Raw genomic sequence first — 22,130 nt, forward strand, 5'->3', positions numbered from 1 at the left:
AAGAGAGAGATCTAACAAAGGAAGAAGTCATAGTTTAGATTCAAGGGACTTTAGATGCTAATTCTTGTAGCTTCTTGCTATTGGAGCTTCATTAAGTAACTGATGAAGCTAATGATTCGCCGATTGTATTTATGTTCAAATGACGCAAAATGTTTCTCTTCTACAGTCAAAGTCGTAAATAGAATGTCCAACTTCTGTTTTGAAAAGTCTAATCTGTCCAATGAACTTTGCCATTAACTCTTGGAAAACATCTTGTGAAGTAATCTTTTCCTCTTGGACTGTATTAGGTCAATGTTAAAGCATAGTTAAACATAATGAATCTTTCTCCTGCTTTAGTTATTGGGTCTAACCATTTCTCATCAGGAAGTTTTTGACCATTAATGTTCTTAACAACGTAAAAGGCATTCTGTATTTCTTTGTATGCTAATTCGCTCTCATCAATCTTTGGTGGAGGGTCTGAGTATATTGGTTGCATCTCCATTAACGCTCTATTATGAGATCTCTGATCGTGATCTAAAGCAACTGGGGAATTTGAAGCTGGAACATTCATGATACCATTGTAGTCATCATAGAAGCTCTTAGCATTCTTGATAGCTTCTTCTGCACTTCCTGTAAGTAATCCTTGATTCTTTAAGATCAGAGCTAATTTATTGGTAATATCTTTTTCTTTCTTAGGCAGTTTGGCTCCAAACATATCAAACATACCTCTCTTGACATCTGGGGGAAGTTTATTAACAAGTCCTTTAAAGGTACTGAACAAAGACATTTATAACCGATAAAAAAATATACGTTATTTTTTTTAATCGTCATCGTAATCATAATCGTACGAAGATTCTGTATCATCATCACTGACATCATTGGTTTCTCTAACTTCTGGCTTATCTGGTTTAATCTCTATCACCATAAACATTGGTGACAATAATCGAACAGGCTGATCTTGGAAGTCAACTAAGGTAAACGTAACATTAGTTAGTTCCCATGGAAATGCATCTATCCATGGTGAGGATTCCTTACATATAAGTGGTTTACCAGATATCCAGAACTCATTGATGTTATAACATGTAGATCTGTACATGATCTTTCTTCGATCATCAACTTGGTCAATATTATTGAACCCAGAGATGACAGACATTGATGAACGAAGGTATAACTGATACCCGAAGTTGAGCATAGGTGGTTTTGGCATTTGTAGATAATAATTATGTACAATAGGTAGTTCTATTCCATATGCACCTAAAATAAGATTTGCTCTATGTGAAGCATCTTTTAAATAGACTTTATGTCCTTTGTCCTGTGACGTAAATATAAGTTGATTCGTAGCACTCAGTGAAACTGTTACATTATGTTGACCTTTTTTCTTGTTATAATAATCAAACTGTTTTGTTACAATCTCTTGTAGTTTTGATACAATAGTATCCATATCAAATGAAAGAGCTGACTTAAATGTACACACCTTTTCTTCTCCATCTTCGTCTAACTGTAAGACAAAATAATCTGTTTCGTCACAAACAATAAAGTTCGCCATAGTACTGACACTTTTTACTCTCATCTTTATCTTACTTGGATGCCCCATGTTAGGATCTGCTTGAAACTGTATTGTCCCGTAGTTATTAGGATCAGTCGATTGTAGATAATACATCATTTTTATATGTAGTAAAAGAATGAGTGTTGTTCCATATGCATATGAATGTTATAAGTCTAGCGTACTTCAATATAAAGAATATACTCTCAGAATTACTGATAATGCTTTAGTCATACATAAAGAAGGTGCTGATGAAGACATTACCATCGGTCCTGGTATATTACCTATCGAACAACCAGATGGTACCATTGTTGAAACAGACTTAAATCAATACCTTCAAGCGTTACAGAATCGTGTGACAAGAGTTGAGAATAATTACTTAGATGCTCCATTCTTCAGAACTGATAGAGATTATATGTTTTCATGTATGGCGAGTAATGGTTTGCAAGAAACTCGTGAGGTAAATATTAATGAAGCATTAGAGACTATAATATATCATGTCAAACGGTTATTATCGATTGACCATGGAGTTCATTTTGACCCAAGGTCTACACTGTTCAATATACCAATGATTGAAAACAGTCAATTAACATTTAAAGAAGATACATTGTATAATGCTTTAAACGCAGCATTTGCTTATATATTAGGTCATGAACAAGTACAAAATAGTGGTATTGCAATATACTTAGATAAAGTTATGTTAAAGAAACCATTGACATTCACAGAAGATGGTCCAAAAGCAACTGGTATTGTTGGTGATGGAACATTATTGACGAAAGAATACTTAGCAAGTCATGTCGGAGAATTTTTCTCCACTAATGATAGCATCAGTACAACACCAGAAGTTATTTTATTGAAGAAACCAATCACATTTGATGTTAAAGGAAAGACAAAAGCAACTGGTATAGCTGGCGATGGAGTTCTTCTGACTAAGGAATACTTGAAGAAAAATATCAATGACTTCGTTGAAATTGTCAAAGATAAAGAATCTGGTCTTAAGTTCAACCCTTTATCATTCATCTTTGCCATAGCAAACGCTGGAGCTACTGCAGCCTCATGGATATCACTCCAGAGTCAAATAAATGCTCTTTGGGCTTTTGTTGAAAGTCAAGAAGGTATAGATACTGTTCTTGACACTCTGGGTAATCTTGGTCCAAATCATAAAGGAGGTTTTGTGGATGGAATAAAAAATTTAGTTGAAAAGACTAAAACAAGTTTCCAGAAGATAACTCATATAGAAAGATTCAGAAATGAAGGTTATATGGAACTTGAGAGTTTTGATGTGACTGGACCTTTGGAACCAATTCTAATGGCACGTGATGCTAATGATAAAGAAGAGAAAGATCCTGGACCAAAAACAATCATTTCTACGTTAAGTACTTTGTACCCTGATTTTGTGACCTTAGTGAAAGTTGCTAATACATCAAGAAAGAACAATAATATTACTATGTCTGGTACTGATGACCTTACTGATTATCTTTATCTCATTCTTGCTGAATTAGCGAAGAAAGTTGAGGAGAACAAAAATAATGGAGGAAGAACTGCACTTAAGATTGCAGACAAAGCTGACAAAAGTTATGTTGACGAAGAGATACGTAAAGTTGCATCTAAAGAATATACTTTATCACAGTCTGTCATACTTAAGACAATCAAAGGTCCAGAGAAAGATATGTACCCAGGTGATGGTACAACAGTTAAAGTTAATGAAAGAGTTTCATTCCCATCTGGTATTGATGCAAAAGAAGTATATATTAATGGTGAAAACATCAATACAACATTGATTCCTTTGAAAAATAATGAGTTCACTGAACCTTTGACAGTTAAATCAATTCGTTCAAGAGAAGACAAACCTGTTATAATCAATAAAATAGGAGCTGATAATGACCAACCAGTTCAAATCAAGAAAATAAGAGCTGATGACATTATCTTGAACTATACTTTAGGCTCAAGTGCTCCACAAGAAGATCCTCATATGAGTTTAACAGAGACCTTGCAAAATTTGAATGGTACTGCATATAATATGTCTATGAGTTATAACAACTTTAAAGCACATGAGTTACCAGTTCTGTTAGACAACAAAGCAGACAAAACTTATGTTAATGAACAGATCTCAAAGATCTCTAATGCATCTGTAAACAATGGAATACCTGAAAGCATTACAGTTAGCTTTGGTAATAATGATATGGGTAAAGTTGCAATATTTATAAATTATAACATTGGTCCATCAGAAAAAGGTCCAAGTTACTATACATTGAGTCATGGTAAATCTATTGAACTTGTGTTCCACAAAAAAGATGGAACAAACTTAACTATTCATCCTGGAGATACGTTTGAGTTTTATTTGAACGATGTCACCACAGTAGATTATACTTATAGACCTTCTAACATGTTTGACATGATGTATCCAATTGGTTCTATATTTACATCAATGAGCTCAACAAGCCCGCAAACCCTTTATGGAGGTGTTTGGCAACCGATTGTTGATCAGTTTCTTTACTGTTCTAACTCATCAATGGACTTTGGTGGTTCAAAGACTATCAGAGTTGAAAACCTTCCACCACACTCTCATAGGTTCAGTGCAACAACATCTACTAATGGAGAGCATTCACATTCAATGACAAAAAGAGGTTATACAAATCTTGCAGCAGGTTCTGATAGACAAGGTATGAATAGATATGATATCACAGATGACCCTAGAGATGTTAGTACAGGTATTTTCTGCGGATCTGCAGGAAACCATACTCACACAGTAGCTGGAATCACAGATGCAACAGGAAAAGGTCAAGACTTCTTACCACCATTTATGACTGTATTCGCTTGGTTCAGAGCTGCTTAACTCAAGATCACGATCACAAACTGTTTCTCAGTATGAATGAGTAGCTCTATTTTTACATCATTACTGAAGTATTTCTTTTCTTCATCAATGACAGAAAGAATGTTTTCATCATCTTTTAAAGATCTTACCAAAGTTAGATCTTCATCAGAAAATCTCAAAGAAAGACTCATTTATGCACTAATAAAAATATAGCTAATTATTTTTTTATCTGAACTTTTTATCGGGTATATAAAGATGTCTGAACATCATATAAAGTTCTTTAAGATCCAACAGTTTGTAGATGAAGTGAAGAAGCAAAATAAAACAGCAAAGAGACTACTTATATGCTTACCACAAACATTATGTCAAGGAAAGTATGGTTATAGTGCAAGTCCGATCATGATCTTTGTCGATAAGCAGAAATACACAAATGAAGGTTTAGCTAATTTACTCAAGTTTGAAAAGATAGCTATAAACATTCCTGACCATTTCTCAGCGAGAATAAACCTTGACAAGACTAAAAGTTATTGTTTATATGTAGATCTCACGAAATCAACAAAGAGTAAAGACAAAGAATATAACCCAGTTGAACTTAAGACAATGGGTAAGAACTTACTCAAAGCTGCTATCAAACCTGTCGAAGAGATCGACATTGAGGATGAAGCAGAAGAAATAGATGTAGATCCTGAAGTGTTATAAACGATAAAGTTTATTTTTGGAGGAAGATGGTGTCAGACCCTTTAATCTGGTATGCTTGTTCTAGGTAATTGCAGAAACCTAGAAAGATTGGTATTGGTCTGAGTTTCATATCTGTTCTCTCATCTCTCCATTGAAGCAAGTAAATTTTCATGAAGAGTTCGTCTGGATTCTCAGGTTTTGGTACACACTGATCGAAGATCTGTATGACCTCTTCATGACCGTACTCCCTATGGTCAGACATGAGTGTTAAGAAGAACATTTGCATCTCCGGACCAGGTTTAGCATCTATGCAACGAGTGGGTCTCATTGACATTTTTGTCACTTTTATTTGGTCGAATGGAAGGATTCGAGTTCATGCCACTTGACAGCAAAGAAGGTGCAGAAGAGGTTGTTGTTGCTGCATTCTATGCGAGCTCACACGTTGACGCATTCCGAACTTACCAGGATGACCTCGAAAAAGAAGGTCGAAAGCTTGGAAAGATCCAAATGTTGCTTGAGTTCTTCCGTGGAAACCTTGCACAGAAGTATGAGAAGAAAGAATAAACAACTAATTATTACTGAGCTTAGCTCATAAATGTAAGTTTTTACTCTGATCAGATCTTAGATCTCGTCGGGACAAGCGGAAAGGATAAAGTCCATGAGCTGGACTTTTGTCTTAGTGAGCGGTACTGCGGTCATGAGTAGTTCGCGCTTGTTTGAGCCACTTGGAACGCGACCCTTCCAATTCCTCATAGATCTCAAGGCAGAGATCGTGAAGAACTCAAGGACAAAGAGTCTTTGAGACTTGGTAAGGAATCCCTCATCATCTCTTTCATCCTGGAGGGTCTTTGTGGATGCAGTGGACTTGATCTCGTCTTCCTCGATCGGATCATTCTCATAATCTTCATCACCCTTCTTCCTAAACGTCATCTGCTCTCTCTTGTAGTCGTTCCTGAGAGCATTGAGTCCAGCTTCAAGATCTTGTGAGTTCTTTGCAGGTTTATTGAAAGTTTTCTTTTCCTGCATTTGCTGTATAAGCTGGGTTTGCTGTTGCATCATCTGCATCATCATTGCCATCATATCTAGTGTTGGTGATGCTGGAGCTGGTGTTGTACCATCTTGGGACATTCGGTCGTCGGTTATGTCTTTACAAAAGACTGCTTTACAAAAGACAGCTTTACAAAAGACAGCTTTACAAAAGACAGCTTTACAAAAGACAGCTTTACAAAAGACAGCTTTACAAAAGACTGCTTTACAAAAGACAGCTTTACAAAAGACGTCTTGACAAAAGACAGCTTTACAAAAGACTGCTTTACAAAAGCATTTTCTCACAAAATTGAATACTTTTGCTTTACAAAAGACGTCTTGACAAAAGATTGCTTTACAAAAGTCTGCTTTACAAAAGACGTCTTGACAAAAGATTGCTTTACAAAAGTCTGCTTTACAAAAGATTGCTTTACAAAAGATTGCTTTACAAAAGTCTGCTTTACAAAAGACAGCTTTACAAAAGATTGCTTTACAAAAGCCATGACTGATCTTCATCCAATTTGTTTAATCGAACTTAATGAAGTAATTTCTGCATATCTCCTGCATGTATTTGGAAACGAGAGGATAAGACAACTCACCAAGGTTTCCAGACGCCAGATCCAAAGACTTGAATCAACTGCAGGAGTAATCCTAAGCTTTGAAGAAGGATTAACCAATAAGAAAGATGTCATTGACTCCAAGCGTGAAAGCCTTGCTGCTTTCTTACGCAAACACCCATGGGTCGATGTTGATCTCCAAACTCCTTACCAAGGACTCGTTGAAACCTTCACGACCTACAGACAGCTCCTTGACAGACCTGAGCAGAACCTTCTGGTCGAACGTGATGGCACATTAAGCCCTACAGACGAGTCAATCCAGAGAGAAGCTCAAGAGTAAAAATCTGACATTTATACTTTACATGACATTTTTTAATGAGTGCTCACGTTAAGATCAATGATGAAAACAAGACTCCATGGGAAGATATCATTGATGACATAGAGAATGACCTTGATGAAAACATGATGGGAGCTCAAACGTCAGTTAAGGTCAAACTTGGTGAAGTTCAAGAAAAGATCTCCGAGATCAATGCAAAAATATCAACACTTAAAGAGGTTGACGTTTATTACAGAAGCTTGGAGAGAACTTTAAGCAAACTTGAACGTCAGAACCAAAGTCTCATAGTTGTGCTCCAGAAACTCAGTCTCATGCGTAAAGCATATAATGACTACCTACATGTAAGAGACTTACCTTCTTATTCTACTCCAGATCTCGACTTTTCCGATATCAGTCCAATCCTTGCTGATACAACACTTACGATAGCAGGGATGCTTCCTACATACCCAGAGTATGATAACTTACCTCAGCTCTTCGAGTATCTCAAGAAAAAGTTCATGATCTTATTATGCGAGACCATGAAAAGACGTCAAAATACCAGAACAGAACGAGAACAGAGCTTACTAATAGACTTATTATATAATACTAAAGAAATAAAGGAGTTTTTATTCTAACTTTGGTATTTTTGGGAAGAACTGATCTGGATCATATTTGTCAACCACAGGTTTTGGTATCAAAAGTCTCTCTGGTTCTTGGACGTCTGGTACTGGAAATGGTTCCTTTGGTTTCCTAGCTTTTGGGAGATCTAAAAATTTTCTTGGTCTCTTTCTTTTGTGTAAGTGTTGTCCATTTTTATCGACAACGAATGTGAGCTTTCCGTCGTCAAAGATGAATGTCGTCGCTTCTTCAGTTCCCTCATCAACTATTATCTTCTTGATCTTTCTCTTCTCCATTAACAGAAAAAGTGACATATATTACTTCATTATTTTTCTGGTGTTAGGATTAATTAAACCTCTATCTATAACATGCTTTCTCATAGAAAACTTCTCTCCATATCTTTTTGTCAATATCTCTAAAAGTTCTTCTGTATAAGATTTATCACTACTGAAGTAAATAGATGGATAATTAAGGACATCAAAGGTTTCTACAGTATCTTTAAGAGTCCATTCATCTCCATACTGTATAGAATAAGTATGGAAGTATGGAGGATCACATATAAAGAAAACATTGGGAAGATCTTTATACTCATTGAAGAGTATTCTCCAATCTTTATGAACAATAGTTAAACCTTCAAGATAGTCATCTATGTTTTCACCAAATAAGTTAGTATATCTGAGGTATAACACTTTCTTCATTAATGTGTCAAGATCATAGTATTTGTATGCTCCAGAATAGAGAAGACGTGAACATAATGTATCCCAGTCTATGTATGGAGCTTTACTTATAACTTCTCTGACGATCTCTTTCTGATCAGTAGGAATTTTCTCATCTGGCTTAACATTTATTCTCTCCTTAAGTTCCTTAAGTATTTCATTCGTGTCATGAATGTGTTTCAGTCTATCAACGTAGTTATCATAGTCGTTAGCTATGATCGTTGCTTTTGGGAACATAATATGCAACAGATGAGAGATATAGAGAGAACCACCAAATAGGTCAACGAAGACATAATCCCCTTTGATGTCTTTGAGTATGTCGATAAGATCTTTCCTGATCTTCGACTTATTACCTATGAAAGGTAAAGGAGGTTTGGTAAAAATCATTTATATGGTAATAAAAATAAGTGTTTACTTGAGACAATAACCTCTGTTGAGTTTGTAGAACAAGATCAGAAGTACGATCAAGTTCAAAACAACACAAATGGCTAGGATTGCGTTACCAACAATCTTTGTCTTTTCCCAGCAAGACTTCTTCTTTGGTTCATGTGCTGCTTCGACATCACTGTATGGCTCGGACATTAACTTAAAAAGTGTCATGACCACTTCATTTTTGATGAAGTCAACAGCTTATGTCCACTTCCTCCCACAACACTTGAGGACAAGAGAAGGTCATCATTGACTACCTTCAAGCCACTGAGAAGCTCCAAAAGCTTCAAGATCTCCGCGAAGAGTTCAAGTCCCGCTTGAAACAGGAGAACTTACTACAGGAATACATGCTCATTTTGTACCCATTACTAGATGGCTCCCATTTACCATCAGAGTACACTGCAGCTCTTGATGCACTCAAAGATCTTCGCGATCACCGTCCGATCGGTAAAGAAGCCTTCGATCTCACCATTGAGCAAGCCATCCTCGCCAAGACAATGCAAAGAAGCGGATGCTCGAAGCTCTTGATAAGATCAAGGAGTACGTCGAAACGTTCTAAAAATAATTACTTGAGTAAACGATAAGTTTTATTCATTGTTTATCTTCAAGATATTCTTTCATCTTGACGTTATATTTTCCTAACTCATACAATAACATACTTAAGACATAAATTATACCTACTTATTAACTCAGTATATTGAGCATTATATGCATACTTAAACTCTTGAGCAATATTGTTCTCATCAATGATTCTGATCTGAGCTATTTTTGAGAAAGGTGGTGGAATACCACAACATGTGATGTCTGGGTCCAGTAGGTCTATTTCACACTTGAACCCAGTCATTCTGTGAACAACTTCTTCCAAGTCTGGCTTAGGTAGTAAGATCTGATCTTTGCTCACTAAGTTAGAAAAGAGCTCTTTGTCTTGGTCTAGAAGTATCTTCTGGTATATACTAAGTAAATACTCTTCTACACCAATCCTCGATGAAGTCTCCACAGATCTCGATGAGGTCAGGTTGGAAGTTAATGGACTTAAAGGAGGAGGATACATTGGTGCTTCTGAGTTCGTAGTTGTTTCCTCTTTTTTTATCTCTGTTGGAGCATCACTTACTGTACCAGATGGATAGTTCTTTATCACAATGTTATTAGTTGTTCTTGAATCAACATTGCTTGTTGGTTCAATTGGAAGATTAGCTGCACCATAAAGAATTGACTTCGATCTCATTTGTTATGAGTAAAAATTGTTTTATTCTCATATAAATGACGAACATTAACCCAGAGAACAACACAGAATATACTGCAACAGGAGTTGTTTACAATGATCTAGATCAGATCGTCCAACTCAAAGCCCCAAGAGGAAGGAATTTAATAAGACAACCTCCACCAAAGATATATGTTGATGATGGTAGTAATGGGTTCAACTTAGTGTATCATTACTCATATCCTCAATATGCAAAAATTGGGTCTACCCCAAACGTGACAAACCATTATATGAACCTTTATGATGAAGCAAGGTTTCATGCACCAACGAAGAAAGAACCTGATGCATCAAGATTACATGAATTCGCAGACCATGATGGTTATAGCGATTACTCAATGCCTGTAAGACTTTAACGTTAATAAAAAAATGACTGTTGGTAAACAAGAAAAAACTTTAATACAAGAGGATTTGATGCTACCAATATATTCAACTGATATGGGAGCTTATCAATTCGATACATTTGAGAATCCTGGTGGAACACCACCATATTTTCTTTTGTTCATCAATGTAAACAGTAGAAAAGGTTATGCGTTCCCAATGAGTGAAAAGAACTCAAACAATGTTCTAAGTGCAATGCAGAAGTTCATTTCACAAGCTACAGGTGAAATGAAGCCTACAATACTTACTAGTGATGAAGACCCAGCTTATACGACACAAAATGTTCGAGATCTGTTGGTCAGTCATAACATTGAGCACATGACGACACAGAAATACAATCATAACATACTAGGTATTATTAATAGGTTCTGTAGAACTATTAGAACTATGTTACATATGAAGTTAAACCTCAAAGAAGGTGATAAAACACCACCTTTCACTGCAGATACAATGAGACAAATTATTAATGACTACAACACTGAATATCATTCAAGCACACAACAAAAGCCTGATGATTTCACAGAAAAGGATAATGAGGAATATATAAAGAAGCAAAGATTGAAAGAAGAGTATGTCAGAAAAAATAACCTTTATAACTTAAGACCTGGTCAAAAAGTTCAAGTCATAGTTGAACCAAGAACATGGGTAAAGGTAACCAACAAAGAAGACATCTTGATCCTTCTTATTATACAGTTGATTCAGTTGATACAAGTGCATACTTGTTAAGAGCAAAAGATGGAAGTGTTGCAAGATATCCACGTTATCAGATATGGACAAAAATAGAGCATGGATTAAAGCAAGGAGAAACTTTAGATCAAGGAAGACACGGTGCTGTTAAAAGTATTGATGGTCATGAACTTGTCGGTAATGATGTAAAGTATGATGTTACGTTTGAGAACGAAAATACAGGAAAAGTGACAGGTAGAGGTATGCGTGAAGGTAATCCAAACAGGTTGTCACAAATGGAAGTACAGTATTGGAGGAAAAATATTAATGAAGGTCATGTTAAAGATATGCCTAGTTTTCTTGAGAAGTATCGTGGGTTTCGAGTTTAGCTTGTAAGTCCTTTATTTTGTTTCATACAATGAGATCTTCCTTCTGATCTGTTCATCATTGAGAGGTTGCTTGACTTTACGGAACTGTACACGTCCGTCTTTCATTGTATGTACATAATATCCATCAGGAACCTTACCATCTTTTATATATTCAGTTAACCACTTTTGTTTAGTTGATGCTTTAATGACTTGACTCATTTCTTACTGGATAAATTTTTATGTTTTTTATCTTTTGACGATTTTTCTTATCCTTATCTTTCTTCTTGTCCTTGTCCTTCTTTGATTTATCCTTCTTCTTGTCCTTGTCCTTCTTGGACTTCTCTGCTGCAGGTGGTGTTGGATTCTGTTTGACTTTAGCACTTGGGTCAGGACCTTGTCTTTGAGACTTAGATATAGATTGTTTAGGAGCTGCTGCTTGTTTAGTTGCTTCAGCTTGTTGTTTAGCTAATTCAGCAGCTTGTTTATCATTCTCTTCTATTTCCTTTGCACCAGTTGCGACTTCATTCTTGAACTTTTGGAGATTCTCAGCAGCATCCATTACCTTATTCGCTCCTTTAAACAATCCATAAAATTTCTGCCATGGTGATACTGAAGGTATATTTCCACCAATTGCTGGAGGAACTGATGCTTCAGGAGTTGGAGATGGTGTTTTGTCTGAATTGAGATGCTTTTCTGCTTCAAGAACTTGTGTAGTATTTTTCTCCAGGTATGCTTTTGCAACCTCCTTAACTTCTGGACGTTCATTATTTACATCCTGTCTTGGTGTTGATGTTTCAGTAGCGTTTTCCTGAGTTACATTAACAACAGGTTGCTCAACTGCTGAAACATTAGCTGCTTCAGTAATGTTATGAGTAGTTGAAACATTTCCTGATATACCTTCTCCTGTTGGAACTCTTGGAGCAATTGTTGTGATGTTCGCCATTGCAGGAGTTGGAGTAGGAGTGTCATCAATCTTTCTGTCAGCTTTCGTCGTTTGCGTTGTAGTATTTGTTGTTTCATTACCATATTTTGATCTTAGTCTGGTAAGCTCTAACTTCATATGTTCTTCAGGATATGCATACTTATTATATTCACCCTTAATATTCTTTTTCCATTCATCGTATTTATCTTCTGCTGATTTCTTAATTGATGCTAGTCCGTTTACAGCCAATTCATCAGTACCGTTATCAGTAGTCTGGTTATATAAAAGATTAGCAGCTGATCTAATTGTGTAATCCGTAAGATTACCAAAACGCTCTATTGTACCTAATGTTGTGTTCTTCAGTTCCTTTCCAATTCCTTGTGCAGCATCTTTGACTAAATCAGCACCCCATGCACCAAATTGTCTCACAGGAGCCGCTATTGATGGTGAAGGAGATGGAGATGGCGATGGAGTTGGTGATGGTGAAGGAGATGGAGATGGTGAAGGAGATGGAGTTGGCGATGGTGTTGCTGCTTTCGCCTTTCTATCAGCTTCTTCCTTAGCCTTTCTATCTGCTTCTTCTTTCGCCTTTCTATCTGCTTCTTCCTTAGCCTTACGAGCTTTTCTTTCTTTCTCTCTTCTAGTTCTTTACGTTCAGCTTCTTCTTTCGCCTTTCGTTCAGCTTCTTCCTTAGCCTTACGAGCTTTTTCTTTCTTCTTAAGCTCCTCTAGTTCTTTACGTTCAGCTTCTTCTTTCGCCTTTCGTTCAGCTTCTTCCTTAGCCTTACGAGCTTTTTCTTTCTTCTTAAGCTCCTCTAGTTCTTTACGTTCAGCTTCTTCTTTCGCCTTTCGTTCAGCTTCTTCCTTAGCCTTACGAGCTTTTTCTTTCTTCTTAAGCTCCTCTAGTTCTTTACGTTCAGCTTCTTCTTTCGCCTTTCGTTCAGCTTCTTCCTTAGCCTTACGAGCTTTTTCTTCATAATATTTTGTATACTTATCATCAGCCCAATTACCAAGTGATTTGGCACCTGTTAGTATTCCATTTGCGGTTGATGTTGCTGTTCTTCCGAGCCATCCCCCTACCGCTGAAGCACCATTGCCAATAGCACTACCAGCATTTAAAATTCCACGACCAATCCATATCCCTGGTTTTGCCTTTGTATTAAGAGTAAGAAATTCTTCCTTCCTATCTTCAGGTGTAGGATTTGTAACAGTTCTTACAGTATCAACAACAGTGTCAACACTGGTTCCAATAGCACTACCAACAGCTGTTGCACCAGTTAGAATACCATGGGTAACTAAATCAGTAGCTCTTGAGACAACATTATCACTCGAGGCTTTCTCTGCTGGATAGTTTGATCCTTTGTAAGTTCCTGGACCACCTCTATTTGAAGCTTCTCCTTCAACTATTTTCTTCTCTTCTTGTGCTTGTTCTCTGGCAACACTCAATGCACGTTCTTGTCTTTGAATGTTGTCTTTCTTTAACATGTAACCACCAAGTGTCTGTGGTGGTGTGTTTTTATCTAGTGCAGCATCAATTGCAGCCTTTTCTTTTCGCTTTTCTTCGTCTAACCAATTTTGAATAGATTCTGCATCAGTTGGTTCAGCTGGAGTTGGAGACGGTGTTGGAGCTTTAGTTGGTGTTGGAGACGGTGTCGGAGCTTTAGTCGGAGTTGGAGATGGAGTAGGTGCTTTTGTAGGTGTCGGTGATGGAGTTGGAGATGGAGTTGGAGGTACTGTTGGTTCTGGAGTTGGTTCAACAGTCGGTGAAGGTGTTGGCGCCTTTGTGATTCTTGGAGTTGGCTCTGGTGTTCTAATAGGGGAAGCAGTTGGTGTATTAGCTCTTTTAAGAACCTGTGATCTTTCCGCTTGATTTGAATCAGATACTGGGTTAGTTGTACTAGGATGTGATACAGGAGTTATTTTTGGTGTAGGTGTTGGTTTATTTAATGTTATACCATGACTACTCGACATTGGTGGAGGACCTGCGTGAGCAGTTGGTGTCAGAGTTGGCGTTGGAGCTACTGTAGGAGTTGGCGTTGGAGCTACTGTTGGTTCAGGAGTGGGAGTTGGTGTTGGAGCTACTGTAGGAGTAGGTGTAGGAGTTGGTGTTGGAGTCGACATTTGTTTTAACCTCTCATTATACCAATTCTCCAAATAATAAGCCTCACCCATTAAGTTACTCTGTCTTTGTTTTATAGAAAATTCACCTAACAGTAATTCATCATGAATCATTTTCTGCAGCTTTGTCGTGTTTTCTACTTCCTTTATTAGAACGCTCGATGTATTCGCCAATCCTCTATATTCCTTAATCATCTTATCTAGTTTGTTCATATTTGGTACTTCCTTTTTCTTCTCAGCGTTAATCTCATTAGATCGTTTCTCCAATTCTTCAACTACTTTGTAAAGCTTATTTATCTTGACATGTGATTCCTTTACTTCTCCAGTCCTTGGATCCTTAGGTTCCTTGTATTTAGCTAATTTCGTCTCTATATATCTTCGTTTAGCGTCATATCCAGGATCACTGGTTCGTAAAGGATGCGAAGGTGGACGAAAATAAGGTATGTAGAAATCTGGATCATCATTAATAGAAGAACGTGCTTTAAAGTTACGAACCGCGTCTGTAAAAGGGTCTCTACCACGTGCTGTATATGTTGATGTAATCAAAAAGCCTTCTCTTCTCATTGGGAAATTAATACGACCTTTTTGAACATATTCTTTCTCAAAGTATTGCCTAGCATTGTAATCAAAAGCAAGATCATTATATATATCGCGCAAAAAATCAAATGTATGCTGCTTGAACTTTTGATCGCTAATTATGGTACGAATTATCGGACGTTCATTCTCCCATTTCTTAACTCGTTCATCAATGAGTTTCCTCTCTTGTTCACTCATTTAAACCTCATAAAAATATATTATCTGCGTATAGTGCCACTAATAGCATTAATCCATGGCATGTCTGATAGTACACGTACTGACTGAACTAATGGCTTATGATTGTTCCAAATAGCTCCTCCAATGTATGCGTTATACTTATTGTTGTCAATAGTTTGTTGAGGTTGAACTATAGGTGTTTCAACAGGCTTGTCTCTACTGAAGTCACCACCAAGAGCTTTATTGAATGCTTTAAGATTCTTCGTTAATGCATTATCTTCACCTAATGTAGTTTTTGCAATTCTTTCACCAAGACTACCGATAACACCACCGACTTGACCAACTTGAGGGAAAAGTTTGTTAGCAATGTTAAATCCAGCACCTATTACAAGACCAGGATTTTTTTTCACCATACCCCATCCAGCTTTAACATAATCGCCAAAACCCATTTATTTCTTCTTAAAATAATGTCATCTTTTGTTGCTTAACTTCTTTAAAGTCCGTCTTTCCTGCAACTATATGAACTTCCATATATGAACGAGGTGTTGGTAGCTCTTTGTATTTGTTCCATAACTCTTCCCAATCTTCTGTTGCTCCTGACTGTTCAATCATTGACTGAAAGTCTCTCATAGAATAACCTTGAAAGATAACGAAGTCAGTGCATAGTCTCTTAATGTTTAAACATATTGTCTCCATGTTTGACACATGATGACAACAGTATAGTTATAATGTCTGACCTTAGTGATGAAGTTCGCTAATGGTGAACGTGGGTCATTCAATAAGTCATGACCACCATAATCGTCTAACACTAATAGAGAATTACTGGGATACTTTGTGAAAGGATATTTGTTCAACTTCTTTACAACATATATTGCAATCTTCTTATACTCAAACTTTCCATCAGGTTTCCTTAGTTGATGCTTTGTTAAGATGTGTTCCATCTCCTCTGAAATTTTTTCGAACTTACTTTGAACGAACTCAACAATAGCGTAATACTTTGCTTTCATCTTAACGTTCTTCATTAAATAAGGCATAAGTTCTTTATCATCCTTTTTCAGTACTGGTGCTTTAACTTGACTCATAAATGTCTTCGCTGTTTTATCCATTGTTCCTGATGTTGCTGAGATAACTATTGAGTCATAATATGGAGTATTAGTGAAGCGGTCTGTTATCATTATATGACGAATAACACCATATGTCTTACCTGAACCCATCTTACCGCAGTAGAAATAAACACCATTAGTACAAAATGGATAATCATCAGAAAATGGCATAATGAGTGCATTGTTTAGTTCTTTACTATTCTTACGTGCTCCATCATGAAGAATCTTATCTACTTGATTAATAACTTTCTCCATCTTTTAGTTACATATAAAATGTCTAAATATGATGGATTATACTATGAACATGTTATGAATGATGGCACGATAAGTGGTAATACAGTCTCATATAAATTACCGAGAGACTTCATTGAATATCCTGCGTCAAAAGCTCTTGAGATAAGAAAGATAAGTCTTGAGCATCCAGACTTTGAGTTTCTTGCTATTCCATTAGAAATGACAGATTCATCAAAATCAGTGAAAAAAAGGTTTGACATGAGATATTACATAAAACCCAACATGACTACACAGGAGTTGAATGAAGGTCTTATGGAAAAAATGACTGAGGCAAGTAGAGAATTTGTTGATTGTTACTATGATTCAAATGAAAATAAATTGAATGTATTAAGAAAAGGTACATCACCAATCATAACATTACCTTCATACAGTAGTATAGAAAAAAATGCCTTGAATTATAAATATGACATGTCCCTAGGAGATGTGTTGGATTTCATCACTGCGTTATTAGAAACCACTGAAACAGACACAACATCAAGAAAACCAGAGCTTGTTTGGGAAGATGACCATGGTAGAACATTCACGCAAAAAGTAATTCCATCGAAAGCAAAATTTTTAGACTTATGGGAAAAAAAATATATCTCGCGAATGCATGTATATTATAGTTTTACCATAGCAGATTTCACTGACGAAAATGATAAAGATAAAAAAACATATAAGTACTTTGATGAGCTTTTCATAACTATAGCGAATATCAGGTTTATCCTTGAGCGAAAGGGCAAACCAACATATAAATTTGTCGGTTATCAGATAAGAATAAATCCTCTCCTTGAGCCTTTAGTAACGTTGAGTAATATTGCTCATGATAACAAACAATTTATATGTAATGTGAATGAACAGCTTGTGCCACCAAAATTTTACGATATCACTGGTTATAAAGATGCACTCGTGTTTGAGTTTTATAAGCGCTTTTCATTCAAAAGAGTTGAAGAATCAACTGATGGTCAAAAAAAGGAATATTATGTAAAAGAACCATATGAAATTCCTAAAGACTCTAATATAATGGTTGAACTTATATTAGAGTCTGGTACTCAATCTCAACATAAATAGTTTACGTGACAGAATTTTTTTGACACGTAAAGTTTACATTTTAATGGAAGCGAACAACACAGCTCCTGCTAGTGAATAAAGGTTAGTTTACATATGAACGTTTATTTTTACACATATATGCGTACATATGCGCGCCCGTATGGTGTCAGTTTTCTGTCACTTTTTTCATTGTGTCGGTGCCTGTAGCTGTAGGCTACAGGCGACGCACAATGTATACTGTACTGAAGATAAGTGTAATTAAAGTAAAACATTTAGTGTCTTATAGAGGGATCTAACAATTAATTCATGATGAACTCATAATTTGGAAATACTTTGTGAAGTTTAATGTATAATTTGCAGGAATGTAGAAGTGTTCCTTTCTTACTTGCTTTATATTCAAGACCTGAAAATGATTCTAGATCGTGTCCATTTTCTTTCAAAAGGTGTGCCAAGCGCGTTTTTGCATCAATTTTACCCTCTCTTGTAATGAGTAATCGTATTTCTTCTGTTTTTTCTGATTTGTCTGCCATATCATTAGAATCGATTTTCTCGCTTTTTGATTTATTTGAATTTTCGACTTCTTCGCTTTTTATTAATGACATGCGTAATGGTTTCTCTTCGTTAGTTGATGGCTCTGCTTTCTTAATAATTTCATCTGATTTAATCAATTTTGACTTATCTGCAATATTGAAAAACTCCTTCTTTCCTAGAGCTTTTACGAGTTCTTTGTACAGTTCGCATTTGTTATTTAGTATTCCGTTATCTAAAAAATCATACTTCAATTTATCGAATTTTTCGATTGGGACATTAGCTTCCTTTAGCGCAAGGGCTGTTTGTGTGCGTCCATCAATACTACCATTCTTTTTGATTCGGATATTCAGAGTAGTTGACATTTAAAGAAAGTGACAATTCAAATGAATATTAGAAAATGCATTCTTTTCCCAGCCCAGTTTTTCAATATCCCAGATCTCAACACTCCATTGTCAACAATACCTATACCACACATTATTATCTGCATGACTATCATTTGTTCCTCATTCTTCTTAATAGTTGGCGGATTTATCTACTGCGTGATTCGCGGTATAGAATTTATACCTTACGACTGGACACCTGATGGTAAAATGGTGCCTGTCTATATCGCAGCGCATTATGAACAGACTGGTATTGAATCACTTATTATAGGATCATTGTTTACCTTAGGAGGTTTAACACTTCTCTGCGGTTTTATAGGTGTATCGAATATCAATAAAAAAACTTCGAAAAAGCGAAAAGAAGATGAAAAAGACGTATTTTCATACATCGCATTAACATCATTCATTTGGATTGCCATAGCAATCTTGATATTTACAGCTAAGATGGGATATAGCACCATTAGGTTTACTGCTGTTTAGAAAATTAATATTAATTGTTTTTTATATCAATACATTGTTAGATAAACTAATATAGTATTTTATTACTATCATTTACTATGATTGAGCTTAATTGAAAAATTAATTTTTATTCTTTTGTGGATTAATTCTAAGCTGTGAAATATGTGTACATTGGACCTCAAAATATTTACTAGTAATATAAGACAATGTTGTTAAATCTATTATCAATATTTGGTTAAAAACTTTAAAAGGAAGTATTGAGATGAACTCGCCATAACTTTGTTGATTATAACTACTTCTCCAAGTTAATATTATTGATAAAATATAAAATTTGACATATAATTTTTCCAAATATATGAATAATTCGGAAATTTTTAATCAAATTGTATTTAAGTTCAAAATCTATTAATATTGCTGCATTCGAAATCTCTAAATTCTTCCAAATTTTTTATGAATTTTAAAAAATGAGTCAAAAAATTTAATTTTTTGTTACAAATTTTTGGAATCAAAAATATATTTGGAAAAAATTCGATATTCCCAAAATAATAACGACCTTCTGTACTACAAATATTCATAGAAATAATAAAAATTTTGCGAAATAAAATTCAGATTGATCCCAATTATGCTTTATCATTCCTAAATCCTACTTTATTTGAGTTAACCATATGATAATTAATAACTATCTGTTTAGTAACAAAATTTATAAAAAATTGAAACAGTAAATTCTTTATAAAACAAACAAAATTAAACACCCACAAGCTGGTCATCAAACTCCATTTCAGAAGCAGGCTTACTAGAGTCATCTGCACTAAATTCTTGTACAGAAAGCATGTAAACGATTATCAAGAAAGGAATATCAACAATGTAATTGTGGATAATTAAAATAGCAGTTCCAACGTATTTGAATAACGAAAGGTTGATATACCTCAACTGAAGAAAATAATAACTATCTAAAGCGCCATCGATAATAGTACCTATGAATATTCCAATTCCGACGGACATAATAGATATTTTCATTGGAGTTCTGAGTTTTGGAGGAAAATAATTCTGGATATTCGACTGGACAAAGCAAATTCCAAGAATTATGATGGATAATGCGAATATTGTTACTTGTAAATAGTTTACCGTATTTAAGTATCCTTGTCCGTATAAATACCTTTCAAGCTTCTGCATTATTTCGGTTTCAATTGGAATAATTATTGACCGTACAAGTGTACTAATTGCGAACACATATTGTAAAATTTTCGAAATAACATATAACACTTTGGCTCCAAATGTTCCAAAAACAACGAGAATTTTGCAAACACATGCAAAATATAGAGCAAGTGAGAATGTGTATAAGTCTTCCCAAACTTTAGATAGTCTGTTATAGTAATCGTGGTCGTTAAAATGTTGATCATAATAAAAGGCATATTTTGAAAGCATCTTCAGTCCCATAGTTACAGGAAATGTAAAACAGTAGCAAAGATCAGGTAAAGCGATATGTCTTTTAATTGCATTTGTTTCTCGTAATAACTTTATTCCAATATATAAATAAGGCAGCATTAGTAAAAGGTTGATAACGATAGCTGCATATTGCGAAGGATGGTCACACACAAATGTAGTTTTGAGTGTGCAATTTATCAAGCAATTAGGGAAATCGATCAAATAGCTATTACTACTCATTTCATAAAATTTAACCGCACTTTCCTTTGAAAATGATCCGCAATAAGATTTTGATTTTAGATATCAAATTAAAATTCAATAATTATGATCTTGGAATAACTCAGACGGTGTAGCACTTAAACCACCATAATTTGGGGAAAGGTGCATTTATGAAAGGTGACACATTGCCCTTATTTGGGGTCTGTGCCAAGTAAAAAAAAATTACATCATTAAAATTTCGATTGTCACTGATTTGTTACCATTATTCGATATGTAGTATTATAAAAACATCATATTTTTGAATTTTAAGGGTTCCGACCGACCACCTATCTCCTCTCAATTTTCATCAACTTCATAGCATCTTGTTGGCTCACATGATAGATATCTTTCTTTGCTACCATACACAATATGATAGTAATACTTCATATAAAGATATATATATATGGTAGGTGAATCTCAAAGTCACCATATTGCCTTAAAGAAAGCATTTTTTCCCATCATTTCTTCATTTTTCCTTATTAAAAGTACTTGGTAAAATGCCTCGAGTTGCACCTAAAAAATTCGATTTTTTCGACTCTACGGAAATGAAATCAGGACAAAGTGTATAAAATAATTGCAGTTAAACTCTGCTTCAAAAATCAAATAATTAAGAGATATTGAATTTGATTACATTAAAATATGCTTTTCTAGCAAATACAAATAAATGTTATGCATCTAAACCTAATGAAGCATATCGTTGTTGAATGAACATCCACATTTTACTTGCCCCTATACAAAAATAATGAAAATAAGAATGAGATAACTAGCTCATTTCCAATTAAGCCTGCCATAATATCCAACTCAATAATGTTTAGCATATTTCGTTTCTAGATATAATACTCTACATCACAATTGTGATAATAAAAATATATCTATAGTGTGATTACGTCAGGAGCCATTGCAAGTAGCATATTTCAATCAAAAATGCAATAAAAGGATTTTCTTCGCACTAAAATCCATCATTTATTTGGAAAAGTATAAAAAAATATTAGATCTTGTTTTGACAAAATTACAGCTTGGAATATGAACATAAGGTGTTGATTAAAGCTATAATATTACTGGTTTCATAATGATGATAAACGTACAATTTTTTGATTAAATTTCAAAATTTCTATCTAGAAACACCAAAGCAAGAAGGTTTCCATATAATCCATTACTCACTAAACAAGCAAGATATCCCAGCTTGGAAGCAATTTAATCAATAATTCCATTTATTGATATTTTTTATTTGATTTCAATTAACTCTCTCGCAAACAATAGATTTTTACTCCGTATTCTCCCTTAAAAACCTAATGGTATTTCTTTGACAAGTTACTAAAATAGTTTCAAAACATTTTTAGCATGAATTATGAATTATCTCATAAAGTTATTAAATATTACCACTCTGGCTCTACAAACATTTCTATTTCGGCACCACAAAGACTACTTTGCTAGCATCAAGTACAATCTTTTGAGTTTGAAGATCTGAAAATCTTATTTTTGCTTTGTGAAAAAATGATAAATAGATTC

At 35.1% G+C, this 22,130-nt stretch overlaps 10 protein-coding genes and 2 pseudogenes across 12 annotated transcripts, besides 2 other annotated features; 6 read left to right on the top strand and 6 right to left on the bottom strand.

The window, feature by feature from the left end:
* The first annotated feature begins 14 nt into the window (after positions 1-14).
* Positions 15-16,449: a mobile genetic element.
* Positions 167-766, bottom strand: TVAGG3_0768660 (annotated as a pseudogene). Its single transcript has one exon. A coding segment is annotated over exon 1 (600 nt).
* On the bottom strand, positions 800-1,639 carry TVAGG3_0768670 (uncharacterized protein; the record flags this gene model as incomplete). The annotated part of the gene is made up of 1 exon (XM_051245901.1): positions 800-1,639. One exon carries the CDS (start codon positions 1,637-1,639, stop codon positions 800-802), a length of 840 nt encoding a protein of 279 aa, XP_051092488.1.
* TVAGG3_0768680 (keratin-associated protein family) lies at positions 1,662-2,637 on the top strand (the record flags this gene model as incomplete). The annotated part of the gene is made up of 1 exon (XM_051245902.1): positions 1,662-2,637. A coding segment is annotated over one exon (976 nt), but the record flags the coding sequence as incomplete, so codon positions are not given.
* Positions 4,593-5,036, top strand: TVAGG3_0768690 (uncharacterized protein; the record flags this gene model as incomplete). The annotated part of the gene is made up of 1 exon (XM_001280930.1): positions 4,593-5,036. One exon carries the CDS (start codon positions 4,593-4,595, stop codon positions 5,034-5,036), a length of 444 nt encoding a protein of 147 aa, XP_001280931.1.
* On the bottom strand, positions 5,047-5,349 carry TVAGG3_0768700 (uncharacterized protein; the record flags this gene model as incomplete). The annotated part of the gene is made up of 1 exon (XM_051245903.1): positions 5,047-5,349. One exon carries the CDS (start codon positions 5,347-5,349, stop codon positions 5,047-5,049), a length of 303 nt encoding a protein of 100 aa, XP_051092490.1.
* TVAGG3_0768710 lies at positions 6,027-6,300 on the top strand (annotated as a pseudogene). The gene has a single exon. A coding segment is annotated over exon 1 (274 nt).
* TVAGG3_0768720 (uncharacterized protein) lies at positions 6,543-6,938 on the top strand (the record flags this gene model as incomplete). The annotated part of the gene is made up of 1 exon (XM_051245904.1): positions 6,543-6,938. The coding sequence occupies one exon, from the start codon at positions 6,543-6,545 to the stop codon at positions 6,936-6,938; it is 396 nt and encodes a 131-aa protein (XP_051092491.1).
* On the bottom strand, positions 11,566-12,314 carry TVAGG3_0768730 (microtubule-associated protein family; the record flags this gene model as incomplete). Its single annotated transcript, XM_001322633.2, has 1 exon — positions 11,566-12,314. A coding segment is annotated over one exon (749 nt), but the record flags the coding sequence as incomplete, so codon positions are not given.
* Positions 13,851-17,812: a mobile genetic element.
* TVAGG3_0768750 (uncharacterized protein) lies at positions 16,519-17,589 on the top strand (the record flags this gene model as incomplete). The annotated part of the gene is made up of 1 exon (XM_001304899.1): positions 16,519-17,589. One exon carries the CDS (start codon positions 16,519-16,521, stop codon positions 17,587-17,589), a length of 1,071 nt encoding a protein of 356 aa, XP_001304900.1.
* Positions 17,813-17,867: 55 nt separating the features above from the next.
* TVAGG3_0768760 (uncharacterized protein) lies at positions 17,868-18,461 on the bottom strand (the record flags this gene model as incomplete). Its single annotated transcript, XM_001304898.1, has 1 exon — positions 17,868-18,461. The coding sequence occupies one exon, from the start codon at positions 18,459-18,461 to the stop codon at positions 17,868-17,870; it is 594 nt and encodes a 197-aa protein (XP_001304899.1).
* A 21-nt stretch (positions 18,462-18,482) lies between these two features.
* On the top strand, positions 18,483-18,959 carry TVAGG3_0768770 (OST3 / OST6 family, transporter family; the record flags this gene model as incomplete). The annotated part of the gene is made up of 1 exon (XM_001304897.1): positions 18,483-18,959. The coding sequence occupies one exon, from the start codon at positions 18,483-18,485 to the stop codon at positions 18,957-18,959; it is 477 nt and encodes a 158-aa protein (XP_001304898.1).
* Positions 18,960-19,375: 416 nt separating this feature from the next.
* On the bottom strand, positions 19,376-20,603 carry TVAGG3_0768780 (uncharacterized protein; the record flags this gene model as incomplete). The annotated part of the gene is made up of 1 exon (XM_001304896.1): positions 19,683-20,603. The coding sequence occupies one exon, from the start codon at positions 20,601-20,603 to the stop codon at positions 19,683-19,685; it is 921 nt and encodes a 306-aa protein (XP_001304897.1).
* Between the last annotated feature and the right edge of the window lie 1,527 nt (positions 20,604-22,130).

The sequence above is a fragment of the Trichomonas vaginalis genome, chromosome III (assembly GCF_026262505.1).
Source record: "Trichomonas vaginalis G3 chromosome III, whole genome shotgun sequence".
NCBI lineage: Eukaryota > Parabasalia > Trichomonadida > Trichomonadidae > Trichomonas > Trichomonas vaginalis.